Below are 22,493 nucleotides of genomic sequence, written 5' to 3' on the forward strand. Positions count from 1 at the left end.
TTCTAATCCAAACCTTAATGGACCAAAGAGTCCCCTCTACATCTTGCTCATCAAATTGTCAATCAACCTTTGCTCAAAAGGTTCCCTTCAGTGAAGGGAAACCCATTATTTCCTATGAGAATCAAATGAGATAATCTGTATAAAATGGTAAGTATAATGTCTGGCAAATAGCAGGTGCTTAATAAATGGTTCTTCCCTTCCCATCTCCCAGAGCATTTCACTTATTCATGGTTCTAACAGAAAAGTTTTCCTTACATTGAACCAAATCTGCCTCTGTGCAGATTCCACCTCAAAATGGAGAATATCTTGAAAGATGTAGATTCTTGGATATCACGGCTCATGACTCAGGAATGCTGCAATATATTTGATTAATGTGGTATAAGAAGCAGATCCAGTAACAAATTTGACTGCTGGGTAAGCATTTAAATCTCATCTGTTTTTCAATATTTTACTCTAATTTTCAGGAAAATATTCAGTGCAGAGCTTCACAGCTCATAAATATTATGAAATATGAAAGGACATGTATGGCCACTAGAAAAGTTTGTTTCTAAATGGATGTATTATTTTATTATGGCTAAAGTCCATGAACTAGATAGTAGGCACAAATATTTGTTAATTTGTGGGTGGTACCTCTGTTCTCAATCAGAAAGCCTGTTTCATTGAATTGATGGGACAAGGTTATTAGGATGTACCAGTACCTTAAAGCAGTAGTCATTGACCCTAGTAATGTAAGTATGCATTTCTTTCTTTTCTGCTTCCCCAAACTAACTATTACATGGATTTTTCTAAACCTTCCTTTTGATACGCTAGCATTCTCTGGAGAATAATGACCATCCAATCATAGAAAAGAATGTCACTGGAAACACACTATGCTCATTAACTGATCATTGATCAATGTTAGTTCCTTTAAAGACTTTAGTATGACATAAAATACATAATGGACAGCTAGGTGGCAGAGAGGATAGAGCACCAGGCCTGAAGTCAGGAAGAACTAAGTTCATATTTGGCCTCAGACCCTCAGGTATGACTTTGGGGACCTCACTTAACCCTGTTTTCCTATTTCCTCACCTGTAAAAAGAGCTAGAAAAGGAAATGACAATCTACTCCAGTATTTTTACCCCCAAAACCCCAATCAAAACAAATGGAGTCCTGAAGAATCAGACACAAGGGAAATGGTTCAACAACAACAAATAAATGTGTAAGAACATACCTTTAAAACATACCCATAAAAAGCAAATTTGTAACATGATGCAATTTTTAAGATGACTTATTTGTTTAAGGACTTTACATCAACACTATTAGCAACTGCGAATGGAAAAACCTTAAAACATAAATTTTATATAAAAGTACCTTTTAAGTAAATTAGCATAGGAAAGGAAAGTAGGAAACAATTTTTTCTTACTGTTGGGAATCACTCTTTCTAACTGAAGGCAGTTACTAAATTCAGATTATCATAGACACTTCTTAAATGTTTGTTGAAATCAGCAAGCATTTATTAAGTGACTACTGTGTGTGGGCCAGCGCGCTCAGTGCTAGAAAGACAAAACAAAACAGCGGTCCCTTCCCTCAGGGAGTTTCCAGTGTAATGGGGAAGATAACATGCAGGCAACTATGTACAAGGAACTTAGCATAAGAGGGGAAAGGAGAGGTTTCTTGCAGAAGATGAAACTTTAGCCCAGACCTGAAGGAAGTTGTGGAAGCCAGGAGGTGGAGATGAGGTTACATGAACTGAAGAATGTGGCTTAAGACCCTAAAATTCCAAATGTTTTAAAAGTTTAATATTTCTTAATTAATTCCTCAATTTCAGTGTTATTTTAAAATGCGTTTCTGTTGTGTTATTTGACATTTGGGGAGTATTTTGCCTTGGAAGTGTCTTTTATTTAATACAGAATAAAATGGGTTAATTTGTTCTGCAGTATTGGAAAATGTGAGACAGGTTGCCCTTGCATTGATGTTAAGCTCAAGGTTCAGTGAGAATTTTCTTCTCTTGCAAAATGTCTAATACTGCCAATTTTTCGGTTTATTTTGAGAATCTTAAGGATATGCAGAGGAAAAGGCCTTGACACCATCCGAACCTATACACAGTCCTCTGCAGAAACATTTTATTCCCGATGGGATGTCCATTTATCTTTTGTCTCTAAGTTTTTAAGTGTACTAAAAGCTTAATCCCTTAGAAGAATCTTCCACATGATGATCCTGCTTGCCATTTTTTTCTGTTCGTGTAAAATCTGTGACTTTTTCAGATTAGTTGCTAATGGATTAATAGCAAGTTAAAATATTTTTAAAAAACAATGCAATGAAGCCAGATATATATTGTAATTAGACTGTAATGTTGATATATGCATATGCTCAGTAATAGCTAATGTTACAAAGATTGAAAGTGGCAATCCCCATTGTGATACATTGTCCATAATGTCATACTTGGATGATATATCTGCTACCTCCTACAGCATGTTTTGGCAAATATCTAGTAATAATTATTACAAAGACCTTTTGGCGTGTGTAACAGTAAGCCAATAAACTGAGAATAGAGTAGTCTACCAAAAAATAACATAACAAACCTTGTCATTGTTAATGTGTGTTAGAGAAACAGTGGAATACAGTACATGGAGATCTGGCTTTAGATCCCAGAGGACCTTGCATTCAAGACCTGTTTCTGACACACTCTAGCTGCATTACCTTGGGCAGCTCTCTTAACACCTCAGTGCTAATCAATTCTCTGTGATTATAAGTTGCAGAGAACTAGTGTTCATCCTTAACAGATGTTGATGAGACATATACTTGCCCCATTTGACAGTGGACTCAACCTCCATTTATGAAGAAAGTATTGTTATTACAATACTTATGTCTGGGTTTTCTCTCATTCCAAGGGACTTGTAAAATGGTATTCAAATGTTGCTTACTCAGAGATGATCTGTTAAGGAGGCTATAATATCTAAGTGGTAAAGTTAAAAAAAAAATAAAAAATGACTTTGGAACTTGGACCTAAAATATCAAGGAAGCTGAACCCAAGAAGTTTGCTCACTTGAATTTTAGCAATTGTTTTTCTATAATAAGAATAATCAGAAGCATTTATTGAATACCATGTTCCAGACAGGATATGGCAGTTGATTAATACAGTTGGAGTTCTTGGTAACGTATGAATTTTGCCCTTCAGTAGTATTCAGTAGGAAGATTATAAGAATACCATACTGGCTCAGACTCAAAGCTAATTTACTCCAGTATTTAATTTCTTGCAGTGTTGCCCATCAGACCAACAGTGGCCCCTAAATGAGCACCCCTCTCTCTTCACTTGCCATCTGCCCCAATGCCAATTATTATCCAAGAGATGAATGTAATAACAATGTTTTATGGTGTCAAGAGGTAATATCAGGAATCAGCCTAAAAATGGTTAGCAATATATCTTAAAAACTCCAAATTTCCCTTTTAATAATTTATAATGGGTCATGTACCAAATGCTTTGGAACTCCCAGGTGAAGAGAAATCTTCCTTGCAACTGATTGTCGTAATGGATTGCGTAGGGTGCGGAGAGATTAGGTGCCCAGCTTCACAGAAAGTGTCAGAGCCAGGATCTGAACCCAGATGTCCCCGATACCAATTTTCTATTCATTAGGTCACACAGACTCTTAATAATTAAATAACAAAATGAGCTTCAAACAACTTTGTACCAAATAATTAATAATAATAGCTGGCATTTATTTAAGGTTGCTTTTAAGGTTGGCAAAGCACTTTGCATATGCTATCTCTTTTGAATCTTTCAACAACACTGGAAAGTAAGCTAGTGAAGTATTTGGGGCTGGAATTGAATTCAGGTCACTCTAACTCCAAGCTCCACACTCTATCTACTCCACCTATGCACATGTGTATACATATAAGTGATACATATAAACACATATGTATTATAATGTATATATGTATATATATTCAAATACATAGATATATGTGTATACATGAATATTTTTACTTATCTCTATAAGTAGATACAGATTGATTTTTCAAAACTATATAAATTCAGCAAAGGGTTTTGATGACAAATTATCTACTTGCTTTCTTACACATATAATTATTTGTCTTCTTTAGTATAAGAACGGCTCAATTATTTTGTTCCTTGCTTTAAGTTTTGACACTATCATTATTGTCATTGTTATTGTTCATGTTTAATCTGGAAGTTATATTCTTTTTCTTCAAACCTGTGTTCTAAAAGCAAAAGAGGTTGTTTCATTCCTAAGCATAATTATTTTATATTTATACATCAAAAATTTCCCCAGGGCATATTCAATTCCCTAGGGAAAATTAATGGGCAAAAAGAATTCACTTAAGAGAAATGTATTTTATGTAGAACTTTGACAGGATAAACTGAGCTTGCTCATATATGATCTCTGAGTATCTTTGTACAAGTTCAGGTCCCAATTCTGTCTTGGTTTGTCATTTTGGACAGTGGAGGGTTCATGTATATATATATATATATATATGTATATATAACATTTATATTTATATAACATATACACACATACATATATACATATGTATTTCATTGTATAGGACTGTTATAACTCAAAGGTGTATTTATATATTTTGTTTGATGATCTAAGAGACTTTAGAGTTAAAAGGAACTTTAGACTTCATCTTGTTAAAAAACTTCCTCATTTTATATGATAAGAGAAAACTGAGATCCATAAAATGGCTTGTCCAAGGACTACTTGTAATAAATGACAGAGAAAGATTTAACAGTCCTCTAACTCGAATTCTTTCTCTATTGTACTATACCCTCTCTCAAATAGGGATGAACTATATTTTTTAAAAATATAACAACTTTCTACTCTTTCCTTGTGGAATTTGTCATATCATGCAAGTGATATTGCACCTCTAAAAATGAAATGAATCATCTCAGCTTCTTTGTCATGACTTTGATCTGTTGTTCAGAGAAAGAGTAACATTTTGATCAGCTAAATTTTATCTAATAAATTGACCTCTGATCTAATTAACTTTTGATATGTGGAATAAATTATTCCACCTATTTATTTGCACTTGGTCTCTCCCACTAGGACGTGAGTTCCTTGGGGGTAAGGACTAGTTTTTTATTTTCCTAGCATAGTGCCTGGCACACAGTAAATAAATGGTTGTTGACTGACTGATTGAAGAAATTCCCTCCACTAATGTAGATGAGTGTATTTACTGAAACCTATAGTCTTAGGGAGTTACCTGGGGTGCTGAAAGTTAGAGTTACTCAGAGACACACTGTCACTATGTGTCAAAGATATGATTTGAACTTAGATCTTCCAGATTCTAAGGTCAGCCTTCCATATATTGTTCCCCACTGATGCTCTTAAGATGAGAATAATAATATTTAATATTCATATGATACCTACTATGCCAGGCACTGTTCTAAGACCTTTTTCCCCCCAATTATTTAATCCTCACAACAACCCTGGGAAATTGGTGCTATTATTATTTCCATTTTACAGATGGTAAACTGTGGCAAACAGAGTTTAAGTGACAGCGTAACACAGCTAGTGAGTGTCTGAGGCTGGAATTGAACTCAGGTCTTCTTGGCTCCAGATCCAGTGCTCTATCTGCTGTGGCATCTTGCTGTTTCTTGCCCATTAAAGTGAGCAAACATAAAAGCAAGACTTGATTTTTTCTTTCAGTCAACCATTCTGTAGAAATTGAAGAGGGTCAGATTACTTGCCGATGGTAAGATAGTGGTAGAGCCAGTTGTCAAACAAAGGACTCTTGATATTTTACTTTCTTTCCTGGACTTCCAGAGTACCAGGTACCATATATAGACAAATTAATGAATTTCAAGTTTCAGCCCCATCTTGGCTTCAATGACTTCTGAAATCCCTTCTAAAGTTTACATTCTATGAAGTGTTTCTTAATCAGCTTGTTGTTTCTTTCTGAAATATATCTTGGTGCTCTCTGTGAGAGAGCAAAGTTTGAAACTTCTGGACAAGTACAAGAAGAATTTGTCCTTTATGAGGACATTTGATTTTGGTTAAATGTCTTATCAATAAGTGATGAAGAATTCAGGATGAGAAGGGCTAAGTGGGGTAATGGTGGCTCAAAATGAAGTATAGGAATCTTAACACTTTGAGGACCTTACTGACTATTGGACACATTGGGAGGAAGGATTAGTTGCATTGTGGATATTTAAAGCTACCAAGGATAGAAGCTTAATGAGAAATGTACTTAGGATGAAGGGATAAAGAGGTGAAAGGCTTCTTTCATAAGAAAGTAGGAGGAATTTTAAATGAGAGAAGTGAAGACTTATAAGCAAGTTAAAGAGCAAACATAGGGGAAAATGCCATGTCTAGAATTAGAGAATCTATGTTTGAACCTTTACTGTACCACTTAATCCCTAAGCAAATTTGGATTATTCCCTGTGGATCTTACTTTCTGTATTAGTATAATGATTGGGTTGGACCAGATGATCCCCATGACCGTAAGATCCTATGCATTCCAAGGACCCATCCATTTCTAAATCTGTGATCCTATGTATTATCTAATGATTAAGAAATAACAAAAGGTTATTGAAGATCATTATAGCTTAATTTGTGTCTACATTAAAAAATAACTTAAGGGAATTGGAAAAGGAGTTGAGACTTCAAAAATAATATACACAGATTGACTGAGAGTTGGAAGAAAATAAGAGGAAATATGTCTAGGAATGCTTTGGGAGAAAAGAAAATTAAATGACACGAGATAAGACAATATGATATATGATGATGGTTCCTAGCTTTACTGGGACTGCCTGGTCAAGAACAAGTTAAATAATTAGATAGCCTGTTTTTGGTCATTACTAACTATGGCTGATGTTAATTGAAGCATTTTTGTGTTTCTTCCATAAGATCAGGGATTGCAACAGCTAATGAAAAGTAGAATGACTAATTGATGATACTGCTTTGCCAGATCAATGTTGATGTGCCTTCAGGATTACAGCCTTCAATAAGGAAACAGAAATGCTGGTGAGCCTAGGTAGCACAGTAAGCTGAGCAATTATGTCTCAGCATTTTCACCTGAATATGTCACGCCCTAGATCATACGAGACATGCCATAATTCAGTTGGATACTATCAATGAGATGAGAGAACAGGAAGATGTTGAGTAGTGCTGTTTCAGGCAATGATGTCATCTAACCCAGTTTTTCCCAATGTTTTTCTAATGTTTAAAGTACACCAGCTCATGAGAATGTGTGTTGAGGGTTATTTTGGGTAATCAGTGAGCTGATTGAAAATCACCCAAAATGTTCCTATAGAAATCAAATTAACTGTTCTAAAACAAATAGACTGGTTATAGCATTCTTACAGAATTTTGGCTTAGCGGTAGATAACATATGTTGTTGATACTAAAGAGGAATCATGATATGCAATACGTAGTATGAATGTTCCCTTTTATATGGGTTATATAGAATTCTGGAACAATAAATGTGATTACTGTCAGACTTTGACCTAAATTTCAATTTGGATTTCACAGTTGACTATTTAATACATTGTTCAATGCAAAGCAAAACAAACCAAACCCCCCACAACAAACTGTATTTTTTCATGTGTGTCTGTACACACATGATGTTTAAGGGCAAAGTAATGGACAAACCACCACATACCCATATGACAGTAAAGTGATAACAAAATATCACTTGAACTTATTTTTAGGCCTTGTTGGAGATATGGAGGTGACAATGGATTATGGGAAGCTTTTAGAAAGATCCCAAATCCTTTCCTAGGGCTTGAACCATCCTAGTAAATCAGCTAGTGTGAGACTAGAAATGGACCTTGTGGGTGTGTGTCTCCCTAGCTAGCTTGTGAAGATTAGCCCATAAAAAGTGATTCTCAGGTTGTAGATATTTTGCGCCATGGCAATTCAGGAAAGTTAGAGGGCTTAATGTTTTTAAACACTTGATTCAAAATTAATTTAAAGGGGAGGGGGGATGGAATAACCATTTATCTGGCTACAGTATCTACAGGAGGAAGTAATAAGTACCATACCATTTATTTGAGACCTGATCATTTATTTTTCAGCTAATGTTTACATATTCATATATATATATATACATGTATATGTTTATTCGTGTGTGTGTATATTTGTGTGTGTCTGTGTGTGTGTTTCTCTGTCTCTATCTGCCTGCCCCCTCAAATGCACCAGGGACGCTTAACCTAGGGCACTTAAATTTATTTTAAAAATATTTTGTTAACTAGATATAATTAATTTCCTTTTAAATCTAATTTATTTTATGCATTTAAAAACAATATGCAAATGTGCATAGATTTTACCATTCTTCAGAGGGGTCTGTGACACAATAAGATTAAGGACATTAGGCCATAAACTTCTCTTTCTCAATCATAAACTAGTGAAGGATGTATTTCTTTATATCCCAACCTACCCCCATATACACATACAAGTGCATTGCACCTAGTAAAGCAAATATTTGTAGGCTGACTATAGTATTGCTTGCTTGCACAAACTATTGAGTTAACTTCATTTACAAAATCAGGAGGTTAGGTTCGGTGGCCTCTGATATCCCTTTTAGTTCTAATGCTAAGATGTCATGATAAAATTCTCTTTTATGAATGGAATGAAAAGGCATTTATTATTTACTCTGTGTAAAACATTGCTAAATGCTAAGAATACAAATAGACAAACAAGATAGTCCCTGCTCTCAAGGAACTCACATTCTAATTGGACACGGTGCTGGACACAGCACTTATAGGCGATTTCAGCTGCAGAGTAGATGGAAAGACTCTGTAGTCTTTGTGTGTGGTCACAGGACACAGGACAAAGCCTTAGGTCAGATGGAAACAATTTGGCAGGGACCCAGATGATACAGGGACAGGTCAGATGCTCAGGCCAGGTGCAGCTTAAGAAACAATGCTCAGTCTTATGTACAATTTACCACCACATTAACTCTATGATCTGTCATCTTGCTGGAAACATTGCATTTTGTGATTTCTCGTTCATCCAAATAGTGTGATGGATCATATCTCCTACCAACTGTTTGAAAAGAAGTGGTGAACTGAAGCAATAAAATGGAACAGGTTATTTCTGTTGGAGACTGGAATGAAGAAGGGTCAGTATCCTGCCAAAAAGGGGGCATCTAGCATTTGGTGAGAACTGGACAGTGGAGTCTGAGGAAGGAGAGATCATGGATCCACATGGTCTATTTCTGTTGGGCCCTCAGAAATCTACTTGGATCAGAGTGTTTGTGAACAGGCTGATTTTGGGGCAGGGGGAGAGAAGTTCCCCCAGCAGACTCTCTGTAGAACCTGGTTGCTTCTCTTCCCCATCCCCCAGTGGATGTATTTACAATATTTATTTTTGTTATTTATCTTCAAAAATACTTTCACTCAACCTTTTGAACACATTTCCCTCTCCTTTTGTTTTTGTGATACAGAAATGCAATTTTCCTACAATGCTTGCCACATAGTAGGTGCTTAACATATGCTCATTGACTGACTTATTAGATTAAATATTGTCTCATTAAAAATACTTCTCAACTCATATTTATATAGTATTTACTAGTTTGCAAAATTCTTTATATGCATTATCTAATTTTTGATCTTCACAACAATCCTGAAGGTAGATTACATAAGGATAGGGACAGAACTTGCGATTTCACTGGCAATGAGAACTCTAAAATGAGGAAAATAATACCAGTGCAGGTTAGCATCTTCTTAGAAAGTTGTGTGGGTCATTGAGAGCTTAAGTGACTTGCTCAGGATCATTTAGCCTGTATATTCCAGAGACAGGACTTGAAAATCAAGGTCTTCTGTCTTTGAGGTCTGCTCTCTATACACTACACCAAGATAGTCTGTCTTCTACCTCTTTGAGATTGGTTGTACGGGTATTATTACGCTGTTGTGCAGATAAGCACATTGAACTTCAGAAAAGTTAAATGAGTGGCCCACAGTCACTTACTATCACATGCTAGAGGAAGGAGTTAGAACCGTTTTCCTGTCTCCAAGGTCAGAATTTCATTTTATTCTACTGTGCTGCCATTTTGTTGTCATTCTGCCATTTTGTTGGCATGACACACAACATTCTCTCTTCCTTCCTGGTCTGTATGCTACTTGTCCACGTGATATAGTGGATACTCCAAAGAGGATCTTCCATCTGTGCTGGAGAACTAAGGGAAGATGTTCAGTCCTCTTCACATACTCCATTATATGCAAACATCTTGGATGATTTGCAGTGAAAATCTGCGATACTGAAGAGGGGAAGGAGAAATCTGCGTTCATCTTTTGTGTGAGTTAGCATGTGAGTGAGGCATTTTACTTGTCCTACTTGGCCTCAAAGGGTAGAACTAGGGACAAGTGATGGATGTTGTAGAGGGGCAGTTTTGGTTCAATATAATGAGTTTTCCACAATTAAAGCTATTCAAGGTGAAAATGAGCTGCCTTAGGAGGCAGGGTATTTTCTCTCTAAAACTTGTTAGGGGGTGTTGTAGAAGGAATTTTCATTTAGGAACAGATTTTACCAGATAACCTCAGACACTTATTTACTGTCTGACTCTAACATGTTACTTATTTAAGCACTTTGTGCCTCAGTTTCCCCACATGTAAAATGAGGGGATTAGACTTAATTATTTCTCAGGTCTCTTCTAGCTCTGTATCAGCCTATGAACTTCTGAGTTTCCTTCCAAATCTAATATTCTATAATTCTGTGATTTGTTTCTTAGGTTCTGATTTGTATTTTTTTCCCCAGTAAACCATTATTGAAATACTGAATATTTCTATCTCCAACATTATTAATTACCTGTCTTCTAACTGGTTGTAGCTCATTTCTTCTTAGATGCTCTGCCATTACCTCTAATTCCTAAAAGTGTCCCCAAAAGCAACTCTCCTTTTCTGCTTCTCCATTTCTATAAGTACACTGCTTAGTAGTGTACCAGGCTAAAAACCTTGCAATAATCTTGAATTCTTATTTCCCTTCAACTACCAAGTGGCTAAAATCCTCTAATACCTATTGACTACTTCCTCAGATGCACTCCTACAGTCAGATTTTCTCTTCTTATTACCAACACCCTCCTTAACACAAATACTCATCATAGTCTGTTTGCTATAATAGTATGTCCTTACTGTCAATCTTTGATTCTCCAAATCATCCTGCACAGTATTGCTACATTAATTTCCCTAAAGTGCTTGTTTTGTCATGCAATTCCAGTTCATATTGCTCATGATATTGTCCAAACTCTGGCCCCACTTTATGTATCTAACCTTATTTCCTATACCTCAAATTGCTTTAACATCATTCCACATTTTTTCCTCTCCGTTTTAATCTCAGAAGAGATAGCCTTTTGCTAGCACTAATTCCTTTTCTCTCCTGTCTCTTCTGAGAGTTTGCCTTCTAATCATTTCTTCTCTCTAAACTTCAATCTCTCTTTATCTATTGGCTTCCTACAATTATAATTCCACTTAGTGACTTCCCTGCTGTCTACAAGTATGCCTAGATCTCTCCCATCCTTCAAGAAATTTTAAATCTTGCTATTTCCTCTGGCTAAAATCCAGCAGGTCTTCTCCCTTTCATGCTAAAATTCTAGGGAAAAAATGCCATCTACTCTTTTTACCTCCATTTCCTCACTTCCCACTCATTTCTAAACTGATTGTCATCTGGTTTTCTGTTTCACTACTTTACTGAAAATGGTCTCTCCAAAGTTCCCAATAATCTCTTTGTCACCAAATCCATTTTTTCCATCCTCATCCTTATCAATTTCTTCATATCATTTGACACTGTTGACTCTTCTCTCCTCCTATGTATTCTCTTCTCCATGGATTTTTATGAAACTGTTCTTTTCTGAGTCTCTGCTTATATTACTGACCACTCATTTGTCTCGTTTGCTGAATGATAATGCATGCATATCAATACATATGCATAAGCAGCTCTTAAATACCTGAGGCTCTGTTTTGACTCCTCACTTGATCATTTCTATACAACTGGTTGCCCCTCTTGTTGAAAATTTACTCCCCCCACCTCTTAGAATTAAGTTTCCTTCAAAGCTCACCTCCAATGCTTCTCTCTATGTTAATCTTTCCTGAATCTCTTCAAGAGCTTTACAGATATGATCTCACTTGATCCTCACAAACCCTGTGAAATAGGTGCTGTTGTCCTCATTTGGCAGTTGAGGAAACTGAGGTTGACAGAGATTAAGTTACTTGCCCAGAGTTCCACAGCTACCAATGTGGAGTCAGGAAAACCTGAGTTTAAATGTAGCCTCAGAGACTTATATAGTAGGTACGATATAAATACTTATTTCTTTCTCTTCTCTTTCTGAATATCTAGCATATCTGTCCATCTATCATCTACCTACCTGCTCCAAGAACTTTTTCACTTTTTTATAATCTCAGATACTGGCACATGTTAAGTGCTTAAGAAATTCTTGATTGATGTACTGATGAGTAATAGTTGTAGAAGGCAGATTTATTTAAATAAAAACCTCCTACTAACAATTAAAACTGCTGCAAAGTAGAACAGGTTGCCTCAAGAACTTGTAGATCCACCCTTTCTTCTCCTGACTCTCTACTCCCAGAGTCTTCAAATGAAGGACCATAGGCTGGGAGTGTGGGGGTGGATTTTAGATGAGACTGTTATTTAGCATGAGGTAGATTGGGAGGTCCCTGGAATCTCTCCTAATTCTGAGATGTTGTTAGTCTGTGTTCTCCCTTGGTTTTATTTTTTGTCTTCTTTTGTGAGTTTTGCAACATATGCAATAGGAATTTTATTCATGTGTTGCTACTGTAGGTGAGGTCCCTATTTAGACACTAGTGGATTTTGGAAGATTATTTCCAATTTTACAGAGATAGTATTTATTAAATATTAGTGTAGTATATCTCTGGAGCTCTCTTTGGTTCTGTTAAACTGTATTTGCCTCTGGCTAGAATTTTTCTTTTTCCTCTTTACTTTAAGGAATCTTCTCTTCTGAACCTTTGTGAATATTCTTCTTCTAGGCCTTTACCCTCTTAATCTCGTTATGGGCATAAACTTGTTTTCCCAATTACCCAATTATCTTTCTCTCCAAATGGAGAGAACAGTGGGTAAGCTGTATCTTTTTTCTAATGGTTTAACATCCTAAATATTTTGCAATTCACTGAATTTCACCAGCAAAGACTGGTTTGCTTAGGGAACACTCAGCATTTCAAGTCTCTTATGGACATAATATTTTGAGGCATAAATATTCTATACCTAAAATTCAGCTGATAAAATTTAAAAATATATCAAGGGAGCTGATACTCTTAAATTAATGTTTTAAGACATTTATATCAACAAATGAATATAGATGGAAGTGATTTGTTATACATATATATATGTTAGTGTTTTATTTTTGATAAATATTAAAGTATTTTAAGACAAATAATTTTAAGTTCATCTTATAATTCATATTTTAGTTTGATCGCTGAAATTCCAAAATACATTGTGAAATGTACCTATAAATTATCACTTATGTCACTTAATCTATTTGACAAATCCTAAATGGATTTCTCATGCAGAAAAAAATGATCATAGGACAAGATGAAGCATAGCCAGACATTTAATATTCTCTTCTTACTCAATTGAAAGTAGCATTAATGTACTTCCCCCCAAATTCACGAGTTTTATATACATACAGAAAAATCACAATTCCTTTTTTTGTTTTTGAATTTTAGTGTTTAGCTTTTGTCTCTAAATTCAGGTCAAAAGGTGATAACCACCATTAAAGAAATGAGATTTGATCTGCTTCATCTTTTTGGGGACAACTTAAATAGAGCAATGATGAGGCTGGCTTTTGTTTTTGAAAATATTGGGTACTTGGTCCTTTTTTGCTGTTCTGACTTCAGTACTTTAAGAATCTGGGATTTATTCAGCATGAGCATCTCCTTGCCACTAGTGTGGATCACAACCCCTTGACTAGTTAGTAGATTTGAGAGTTACTGTGTCCGAAAAATTCATTACTCTGCAGTCAAGTGGCTGATGAGTTTAGCATGATGATGAGCTTAGCCGATGCCCTTAGCTGGTCCTTGGACGACAAGAATGTAGCCTGTTTCCAGGCTCATGTAAAAAATCTTTCCAGTTTGTTAGAGCTTATGTCCTCTCTGCCATAGCCTTCAGGAGGGCAGGCTTACCTCCACAGAAAGATAAAAAATCAAGGTAGGGGAAGGGCTTTAGTGAATGTTGGGCTGCCCTCACTCAAATACAGTGCGAGAATTGTGTTTGAAGAAGTCTTGTTATTATGACACAGAGTAAGTTTGAATTATTTGAAAGTTAAAGTATTTTGAATTGCCAAGGCTTGACCTCTGAGATGCTGAATAACTCCCCTGGTGCTGGTCAGTAGCTGAGTTCAGTCATTAATAATTGATTCCTCTAGGGGAGTACAGGTTAGCAATCTGTCATGTGTTGTGTGTGTGTGTGTGTGTGTGTGTGTGTGTGTGTGTGTGTGTGTGTGTGTAAGATAGTTAACAGAGAGACACAGAAACAGAGATTGAGACACACACATACGGGGTGGGGAGAGAGAGACAGAGAGAGACAGAGAGAGAGAGAGACAGAGAGACAGAGAGAGACAGAGAGAGAGAGAGACAGAGAGACAGAGAGACAGAGACAGAGACAGAGACAGAAACAGGCAGACACAGAGAGAAATGGAGCCAGGGAAAGAGAGATGGAAACAAAGAGACAGAAATAGAGAGATAGAGAGACAGAAACAGACATAGAGATACAGGCCCAGAGAGACACAGAATCATAAAGAGATGGAGAGACAGTCAGAGACAGAGAGACAAAGATGGATACACATAGAGACAGAGTTAAGAGATAAAAATATAAGATCTTTATTAGAACATAGAATTAACATTTTTAATTAGTATGTACACAATGGAAAGGCAACATGGCATAGTAGACATAAAATTGGCTTTGCAGCCATGAAGACCTGGGTTCAAGCCCTGCTTCTAGTTATTCGTTCCTCTGCATCTCCGTGTCCTAGGTAACTCCCTATGCTTATAAGTTGCAGAGAAAGTATTGTCCTGCGTTGGGGGAGGGAGTTTCCTCAGTCAAAAATTCATTATACCAGTGAAACACTGGCCCTATACTTGTCACCTATTTATCTGATAACCATAAATCTAATAGAATATCGTTTTGAACACAGTTTAAAACAACAAAAATCCAGTCACTTTGAAGGTATCTTATTTACTGTATGTGCTGCTTAACTTTGCTTTTCTTTTGTCACTTTACTTCTCAATTACTAGGCACAAAACTAGCATGAACCATTGTGGCTTGGCCCCGGGGTGCCAATCTGTTGGACACAGTTCTGTGCCTCATGCTCCTTTAATGGCATTGTGCTTGGCCCTCCTCCTCCCAAGCATCTGCCTTCTCCCACCTCATTGAAGTCCTGTCTCTCTACAGGACACAGTCAGCAGGATCCTGCCTTGCAAGATGGACTGTCCAAATCATTCTGGGTACTAGCCCAGGATCAGCAGCCAATTGAGGAATAAGAGTGATGGCCAGCTCTCTGCCTCCTCTCACTAAGCTTGCCAACAAAATTTACTCCTGAGTCAGCAACCTTGCTGCCCTTATCCTATTGACTCAAAGCCTAGAGGCTTTACTCCAGTGAGCTAGGCATGACTGAGTAACTTGGACTCTACCTTTATGTCTGTAGTATTCATCATATTAATTAGGGACAGTTTCACCCAACCAAGAGAGCAGAAGACTCCCTTTGCCCCACCCATTCTTCTCAAAATGAAAACTGACAGGGATGTATATCACTTGAACTGTAATTATTTTTTCTGTCCAATTAAAAGCAGACCGAAAATGTGAAGAAAATGAACTTTTTCTTGTCATCCTTATTTCTACTTTTTGTTTAAATGGTTTCTTATGTCCTATTTTCTCTTAGTGAAGATCTTGATACAATTGACCAGGACAGCTGTTAGGAGCATTGCTGCTAAAACTGAGTCTGTTCCTAAGGAAAATTTCATTAAAGAGTCACCTTTTATTTTTTGAGCATAAAACAAAAATTTTAAAATGTATGTAGAACATAAATGAATGAATGAAAATACATTTAAATGCTTACTGCGTGCCAAATGCTGCCAAGAATATATCAAATGTCACAACACATTTTTAAACATACAGAGCAAATGAAAATATTTTAAAACAGTATATGAAATAAAAACCATTAAAAATTTCCATCTGTTTTGAGGTCTTCACAACACAGAGTAAATCAGGTTACTAAGTACTTATTATTTTCTATACATAGGGCAACTAGATGGTGCAGTGGATAGAGCACCAGTGCAGGAGTCAGGAGGACCTGAGTTCAAATCTCACCTCAGACACCTGACACTCATTAGCTGTGTGACCTTGGACAAGTCACTTAACCCCAATTGCCTCATTCTGGGTCACCTCCAGTCATCCTGATGAATATCTGATCAATGGATTCAGATGGCTTGGGAGAAGTGAGGTTGGTGACCTGCACAGCCCTCCCTCACTCAAAAAAACAAAGTCAAGTGCAAGTCATTTTCAATACATATGCATGTGTAGAGATATCACTTTTTAATTTACCATATTTTCATACTTATTACTACTTTTGATCCTGTGAGATTCTTCTAGTAAATATGCATAGTTGTGCGTTTGTGTGTGGCATAAACAGCATTGAAGCTGCTTAAATTAGGCCAGAATGATGACAACAGACTTACCTTAAACTTTAAGACTGACATTTCAGTCCTCACATTGCAGGGCACTGATGCAAATCAGGCATTTTATTTACCTTTGTTCTTAACTGAGTTATCATTTCAGCTAGATTTTACTATCTGTTTATTCAGAACTAACTCTTGCACTCCAATTTTTCTTCCTCTTATACACTGATTTCCTTTCTTGGGATCTTGGCAAAAGTTGATACTCACCATCAGAAACTGGTGCCCCTTATCATTTCTGAGTGATGCCCATTATTTTTCTGTTGTTGTGAGCATAATGCATATAATTCTGTGTCACCCATGATCTTACCCCTTTCACTGTATTTGCAGGAAAAACAGAGATTTCTGACTGATGTGCTCCATGAGGTGATGCTACTGGATGGGCTGGCCAGTTCACATCCAGTATCCCAAGAAGTCATCCAGGCCACTGACATTGACCGGGTTTTTGACTGGATTGCATATAAAAAGGTGGGAATAGATAAAGTACATGTCAATTCCATTATGTGCCCATTCTGCCATCATTCTACACTTTCTTGTTATTGTTCTATTATATATCTATAAAAAAAAATAAACAAACCGGAGATGATAAAGCTTTTCAGGATTTGGGAGGATAAAGGAATTGATATTCAAACTCAAGATCTTTGGACAAGTTCGGTCTAAAAAGTTTGAGAGATAGAATTTCTGAGCAATTGATCATTTTATTAATAATGCTATCATTTTAATAAAAGGTCAATGGCACTCTTGAATACCAAAGATAATCCTGGCAGCAGGCTTAAGGTTTACATGCTCTTGGAAAATAGATATTACTGAGGATGACCATAAACTTTGACTAGTTAACAATTAAGGAGAGAATAAATATTACATTGAGGGGCTGGACCTGTTCTAATGAACTTTGATTATGTCATTTGCATCTAAGTTACTCAGCCTTTGGCAATTTATTCAAAGAATTTATACCCACCCCAACCTGCAAGTAGATTGGATGGAGTCTTACCAAGAATGAGGAGAGTTAATTCTGTCTCATGATCAGCAGTATCCTTCAAGAGACTGAACTTTGAAATGAGGTCTATAGGAAAAGAGGAAACTCTGGATCTCTCCAAATTGTTGGACATTAATAAGTATGTTATGTTATGTCTATTATCTTTTATTACAGATTGCTGACATATATTTAACAATAGTTCATCCAGATTCTAAAAATGCCTGGTTAATCTGGATGATTTGTTGAGAAAGATATAGGCTAGTATGATAAGACATATGAGTTTTCTTCACTTGGTCATATGAGTATTATTAAATAGAAGGAATATTTAAAGAATAAGCAAAACATTTGGACTTAATGCATTGAAGTATAAGAAATACAAAGCATAATTCTGAAGGAGAGGCTTGGAATTAAAAACAATACCTTTGAACTGGTAGTTGGAGCCAGAACAAAGAATTAAGTATGATCCGAGGCCCCATTATGATTTAAATGGAATAGTTACATTTTCACAAAGGAATTACCAACCATTGGATGCAGAAATTTTTTAGTGACTCAATTTTGAAGTAAAAGATTGGGATTATACTCATTAAATCATCTTTATTAGTGTGAATAAAGTTAAAATCCATGGTAGAACTGTACCCTTTAGTGATAGTTTAATGTTTCAAGATTTGAGATTAAAATTTTTTGTGGTTAAAATTATTATATTAATTTGTAAACATATTAGGCTAGATAGAAATGATTTTTGAAATATTGAATTATACATTCAATCCTTATTTCTGGTGAGTACAGGTAGGGATGATGATGATGATGACGAATTATTAGCATCATCAAAGTTGCTGGTCCTTTCTATCCATTGCTTGGTCAAGAAATCTTCCCTTGTTCATAATTGTGAAAAATATCACCTTCCACGCTCTTCTGTTTGTTTAAGTGATAGTTGCTTTTCACTTCCATATCATGTTTCCATTTGGAGATTACTGTGGTATATTAGGTGAAATTTTAGTTTAAATAAAATTTCTGTCAGTTTGCTTTCCATTTTTTTCCAGAACTTCTCATTGAAAGTTAGTTGTTAGTGTCCTTGAATTTATTAGAAGCTGTGTTACTGTGGTAGTGTGCTTCTCTGTCTTTTGTACCTAATCTGTTCGACTGATCAGGTTATCGATTTTTAAAGCATTACCAAGTAGTTTTAATGAGTACTGTTTGGTAGCATAGTTTGAAATATGGTACTGCTAGGACTACATCCTTCCCTTCCATCTATTTTTGGGGTCGTTATTACCCTTGAGATTATTTACCTTTTGTTTGCTTAATTACTTTTTTTTTCTTATTCTATAAAGTTAACCCTTTAGAAGTTTTGATTGATATAGTACTGAATATGGAAATCATTTTAAGTAAGGTTATTTATATTTCATTGGAATAATCCATCTATGAATATTAGGAGCTTTCCAGTTACTTGAGTTTTCCCTAATTCCTGCTTTTATTTCTGTCTCTGTTTCAAAATTGCTTTCATATAATTCCTGTATATTTACAGATGGGTAGATGCCCTGACAATTTATACATACCATTTCTAAAAATGAAATTTCATTTTCCCTTCCCACTGAGTTTTCTTAGATAATGTGAAGAATGGCTGATGATTTTGTGAGTTTATTTTATGTTATACTACTTTATTGAAGCTATTGTTTCATTTGGTCTTCAGAAAATAGAATTTTTGTGTCTTCTTTGCTGATGTTAATTCCATTCATTTCTTTTCAGTGTTTTAGTGGCATAGGTAGAATTTATGCAATTACATCAACTAATAGTCGTTAAAATATGCATACCTGTTTTACCCCAGATATTGTTGGAATCACCCTTAGTGTATTATAGATGATGGTAACTCCTGGCTTAAAGTACAAAGTACTTACCACAATCAGGAAACATGAATTTTTTTATGTTTTTCTGAAAATTTTCCCAGAAATACTTGTTGAATTTTATTTTAAAAATAGTTTTCTTCATTTATTGTATATTCAAATGGTTTCCAATTGCTTTTTGTTTTTAATATGGTTGGTTATATTAAACCTTTCACTGTCATTGATCTATTCTTGAATTCCTTGTAAAAATCCAAATTTATCATGGTGTATAGTTTTTAAAAAATATTCCATTATAATTTCCTTGATAATATTTCATTAAATATTTTTACTTTGATATCCATTAGAGATACTGGTCTAAATGTCGTAAGTATGGTTTTTAAAATTTTATTTTACATGTAAAATTTTTTTAATTTACTTTTTAAAAAAAGTGACTTGCAAATTCTTTTCCTCTTTCCCCTTTTCTTTCCTTGAAGAGACTAGCAATTTGGTAGCAATTTTATATATGAAGTCTACAAAACATATTTTTATATTAACCATATTGCAAAAGAAAACACACCAAAAAACCCCAAGAAAAATAAAGCTAAAAAAGGTGTGCTTAGATCTGCATTCAGACTCCATCAATTCTTTCTCTAGTGGTGTATAGCATTTTTCATCATAAGTGTTTCAGAATTGTAAACCTTAAACCTACTGTACTCTGTAGCTCATACACTGGACAGCACTGGGCCCCTGCCTAAGGGCTCTCTGCTGGACTCTCCTGGCTTACAAGTGATTATCAGTAGTAAGTATTGCTGTTTCCCTCCCAGCCTGATGTAGTTATTTTTCTTTGCCTCATTAAAGGGGCCATGCCCTGGCTACTTCTTAAACAGGTCTATTCAATGAATGGGTGTTACCTCACCCTAAGTGAGTACCTGAATAGACCTTGGCCTCAGGGACCAAGGCCTCCCAGTGCATCCTGGGGCAGCTGTAGTCATCCTGATGAATATCTTGTCACTGGATTCAGATGGCTCTGGAGGAGAAGTGAGGCTGGTGACCTGCACAGCCCTCCCTCACTCAAAACAAAGTCAAGTGCAAGTCATGTCATCATTTCTCTGATGGCATGGTTTTCTTTGGTGACAAAGGATGAACACAACAGCAACAGATCATTGTGTTGCTGAGAACAGCTAAGTCATTCACAGTTGCTCATTGTACAATATTGTTACTATTGTGTACAATGTCTTCCTGGTTCTGCTCCTTTCATTTTGCATCAATTCACATGTGTTCCCAGATTTTTCTGAAACTACCCTGCTCATCATTTCTCATGGTGCAAAAGTAATCCATCCCAACTACATAACACAGTTTGTTCAGCTATTTTCTGATTGATGGGCATTCTCTTAGTTTCCAAATCTTTGCCACCACAAAAAGAGATAGTATAAATATTTTTGTACATAGAGGTCCTTTTACCTTTTCTTTACTCTCTTTAGGATATAGACCTAATAGTGGTATTGCTGGATCAAAGGATATGCATAGATTTATAACTCTTTGGGCATAGTTCCAAATTATACACCAGAATGGCTGCATCAGTTCACAACTCCATTATCAGTGCATTACTGTCTCAATTTTTCCACAGCTCTTCCAACATTTGTAATTTTATTTTTCTGTCATATTGGTCAACTTGATAGGTGTGAAGTGGTAGTTCTGAGTTTTTTGAATTTGTATTTCTTTAGTCAAAAGTGATTTCAAGCATTTTTGTATGACTATAGATAGCTTTGATTTCTTCTTCTGAAAACTGTCCATTAATATCTTGTGTAGTTTTTATTTTTATAAGTTTGGCTCAAGAGGTGGAGCTAAGATGGTGTAATAAAGGCAGGGACTCACCTGTGATCTCCCCCAAACCGCTCCAGATACCTTTAAAAAAACACTTAAATTCTAGAGCAGTAGAACTCACAAAAGATAGAGTTAAACAAATTTTTAGTCCAAGACAAGTCTTGGAAAGTCAGCAAGAAAGATTTGTTGCATCAGGTGAGAGAGAAATGCAGTCCAGAGCAGGCCACATCAGCATAGCCCTGGCCACAGAAAAAGGAGCAGGTCTCTGGGCGACTGAATCACTGACAACAATGGTGATTTCCAGACCTCTCATCCCATAGACACCAAAGACAACTTAGAAAGTCAACAGGAAAGGTCTGTGTCACTTGGGTGAGACTGGAGCGCATTGTAGCTCAGGCCCCACCAGCACAGCCCTGGCCACAGCAAACCAGGAAGAGGCTTAAGGAGTTGAATAAGCAGCAGCAGCTTCCAGAGCTCTCACCCCACAGATGGTAAGGGCGTCGAACAGCTGGTCAGAAGGAGATTACAGGGGTCTCTTTGCTAGTACTAAGTCAGGACTCTGTTGCTTTGCCCATACTCTGATTCAGTTCACAGTCCTGGGTAGTAGCCTCAGGGAAAGAAGAAGCGCTATCATAGCAGAGCTTGTGGGAGCAGTGGAGAGGGACCCTCATCACAGTTCCAGGGCAGAAAAGAGTGTTTTTGGTCACTCACAAACCAGTACACAGGCCATGAGAGTAGTAAACAACCTTCCTTAGATCATACTACCCTGGAAGAACTGAAAAAATACAGGTCCCTAGAAGTATCTCTGAAAATAGTTGCATAAAACTGCTGAAGCATGATAGTACAACCTCCATCCTCAAAATAGAGCCCTACTTTAACAAAGAGTGAAAAGTCAATTAATAAGCTGGGAAAATGAGCAAACAATGGAAAAAACCTCAGATTATTGAAAGTTACTATAGGGAAAAGGAAGATTAAAACACACACTCAGAAGAAAACAAGAAGGTCAAGCTCTTACATCACCTCCAAGAAAAATATGAATTGATCTGAGGCCGTAGAAGAGCTCAAAAGGGATTTTGAAAGTCAAGAAAGGCAGAGGAAAAATTGGGAAGAGAAATGAGAGAGATGCAAGAAAATCATGAAAAAAAGAGTCAACAGCTTGATAAAGGAAACACGAAAAGATGCTGAAGAAAATAACAGCTTAAAAATGGAGTAAACCAAATGGTAAAAGAGGCCAAAAATG

General features: G+C 36.2%; 1 protein-coding gene across 1 annotated transcript in view; it reads left to right on the forward strand.

Annotated features, from left to right (window-relative positions):
- TRHDE (thyrotropin releasing hormone degrading enzyme) overlaps positions 1–22,493 on the forward strand; it is a 511,960-nt gene that overhangs the window by 254,469 nt on the left and 234,998 nt on the right. Inside the window, exon 6 of the mRNA XM_072655393.1 lies at positions 16,967–17,104. Within this exon, the coding sequence (XP_072511494.1) occupies positions 16,967–17,104 (138 nt within the window). The remainder of the gene's footprint in view (positions 1–16,966; positions 17,105–22,493) is intronic.

The sequence above is a fragment of the Notamacropus eugenii genome, chromosome 3 (assembly GCF_028372415.1).
Source record: "Notamacropus eugenii isolate mMacEug1 chromosome 3, mMacEug1.pri_v2, whole genome shotgun sequence".
Taxonomy (NCBI): Eukaryota; Metazoa; Chordata; class Mammalia; order Diprotodontia; family Macropodidae; genus Notamacropus; species Notamacropus eugenii.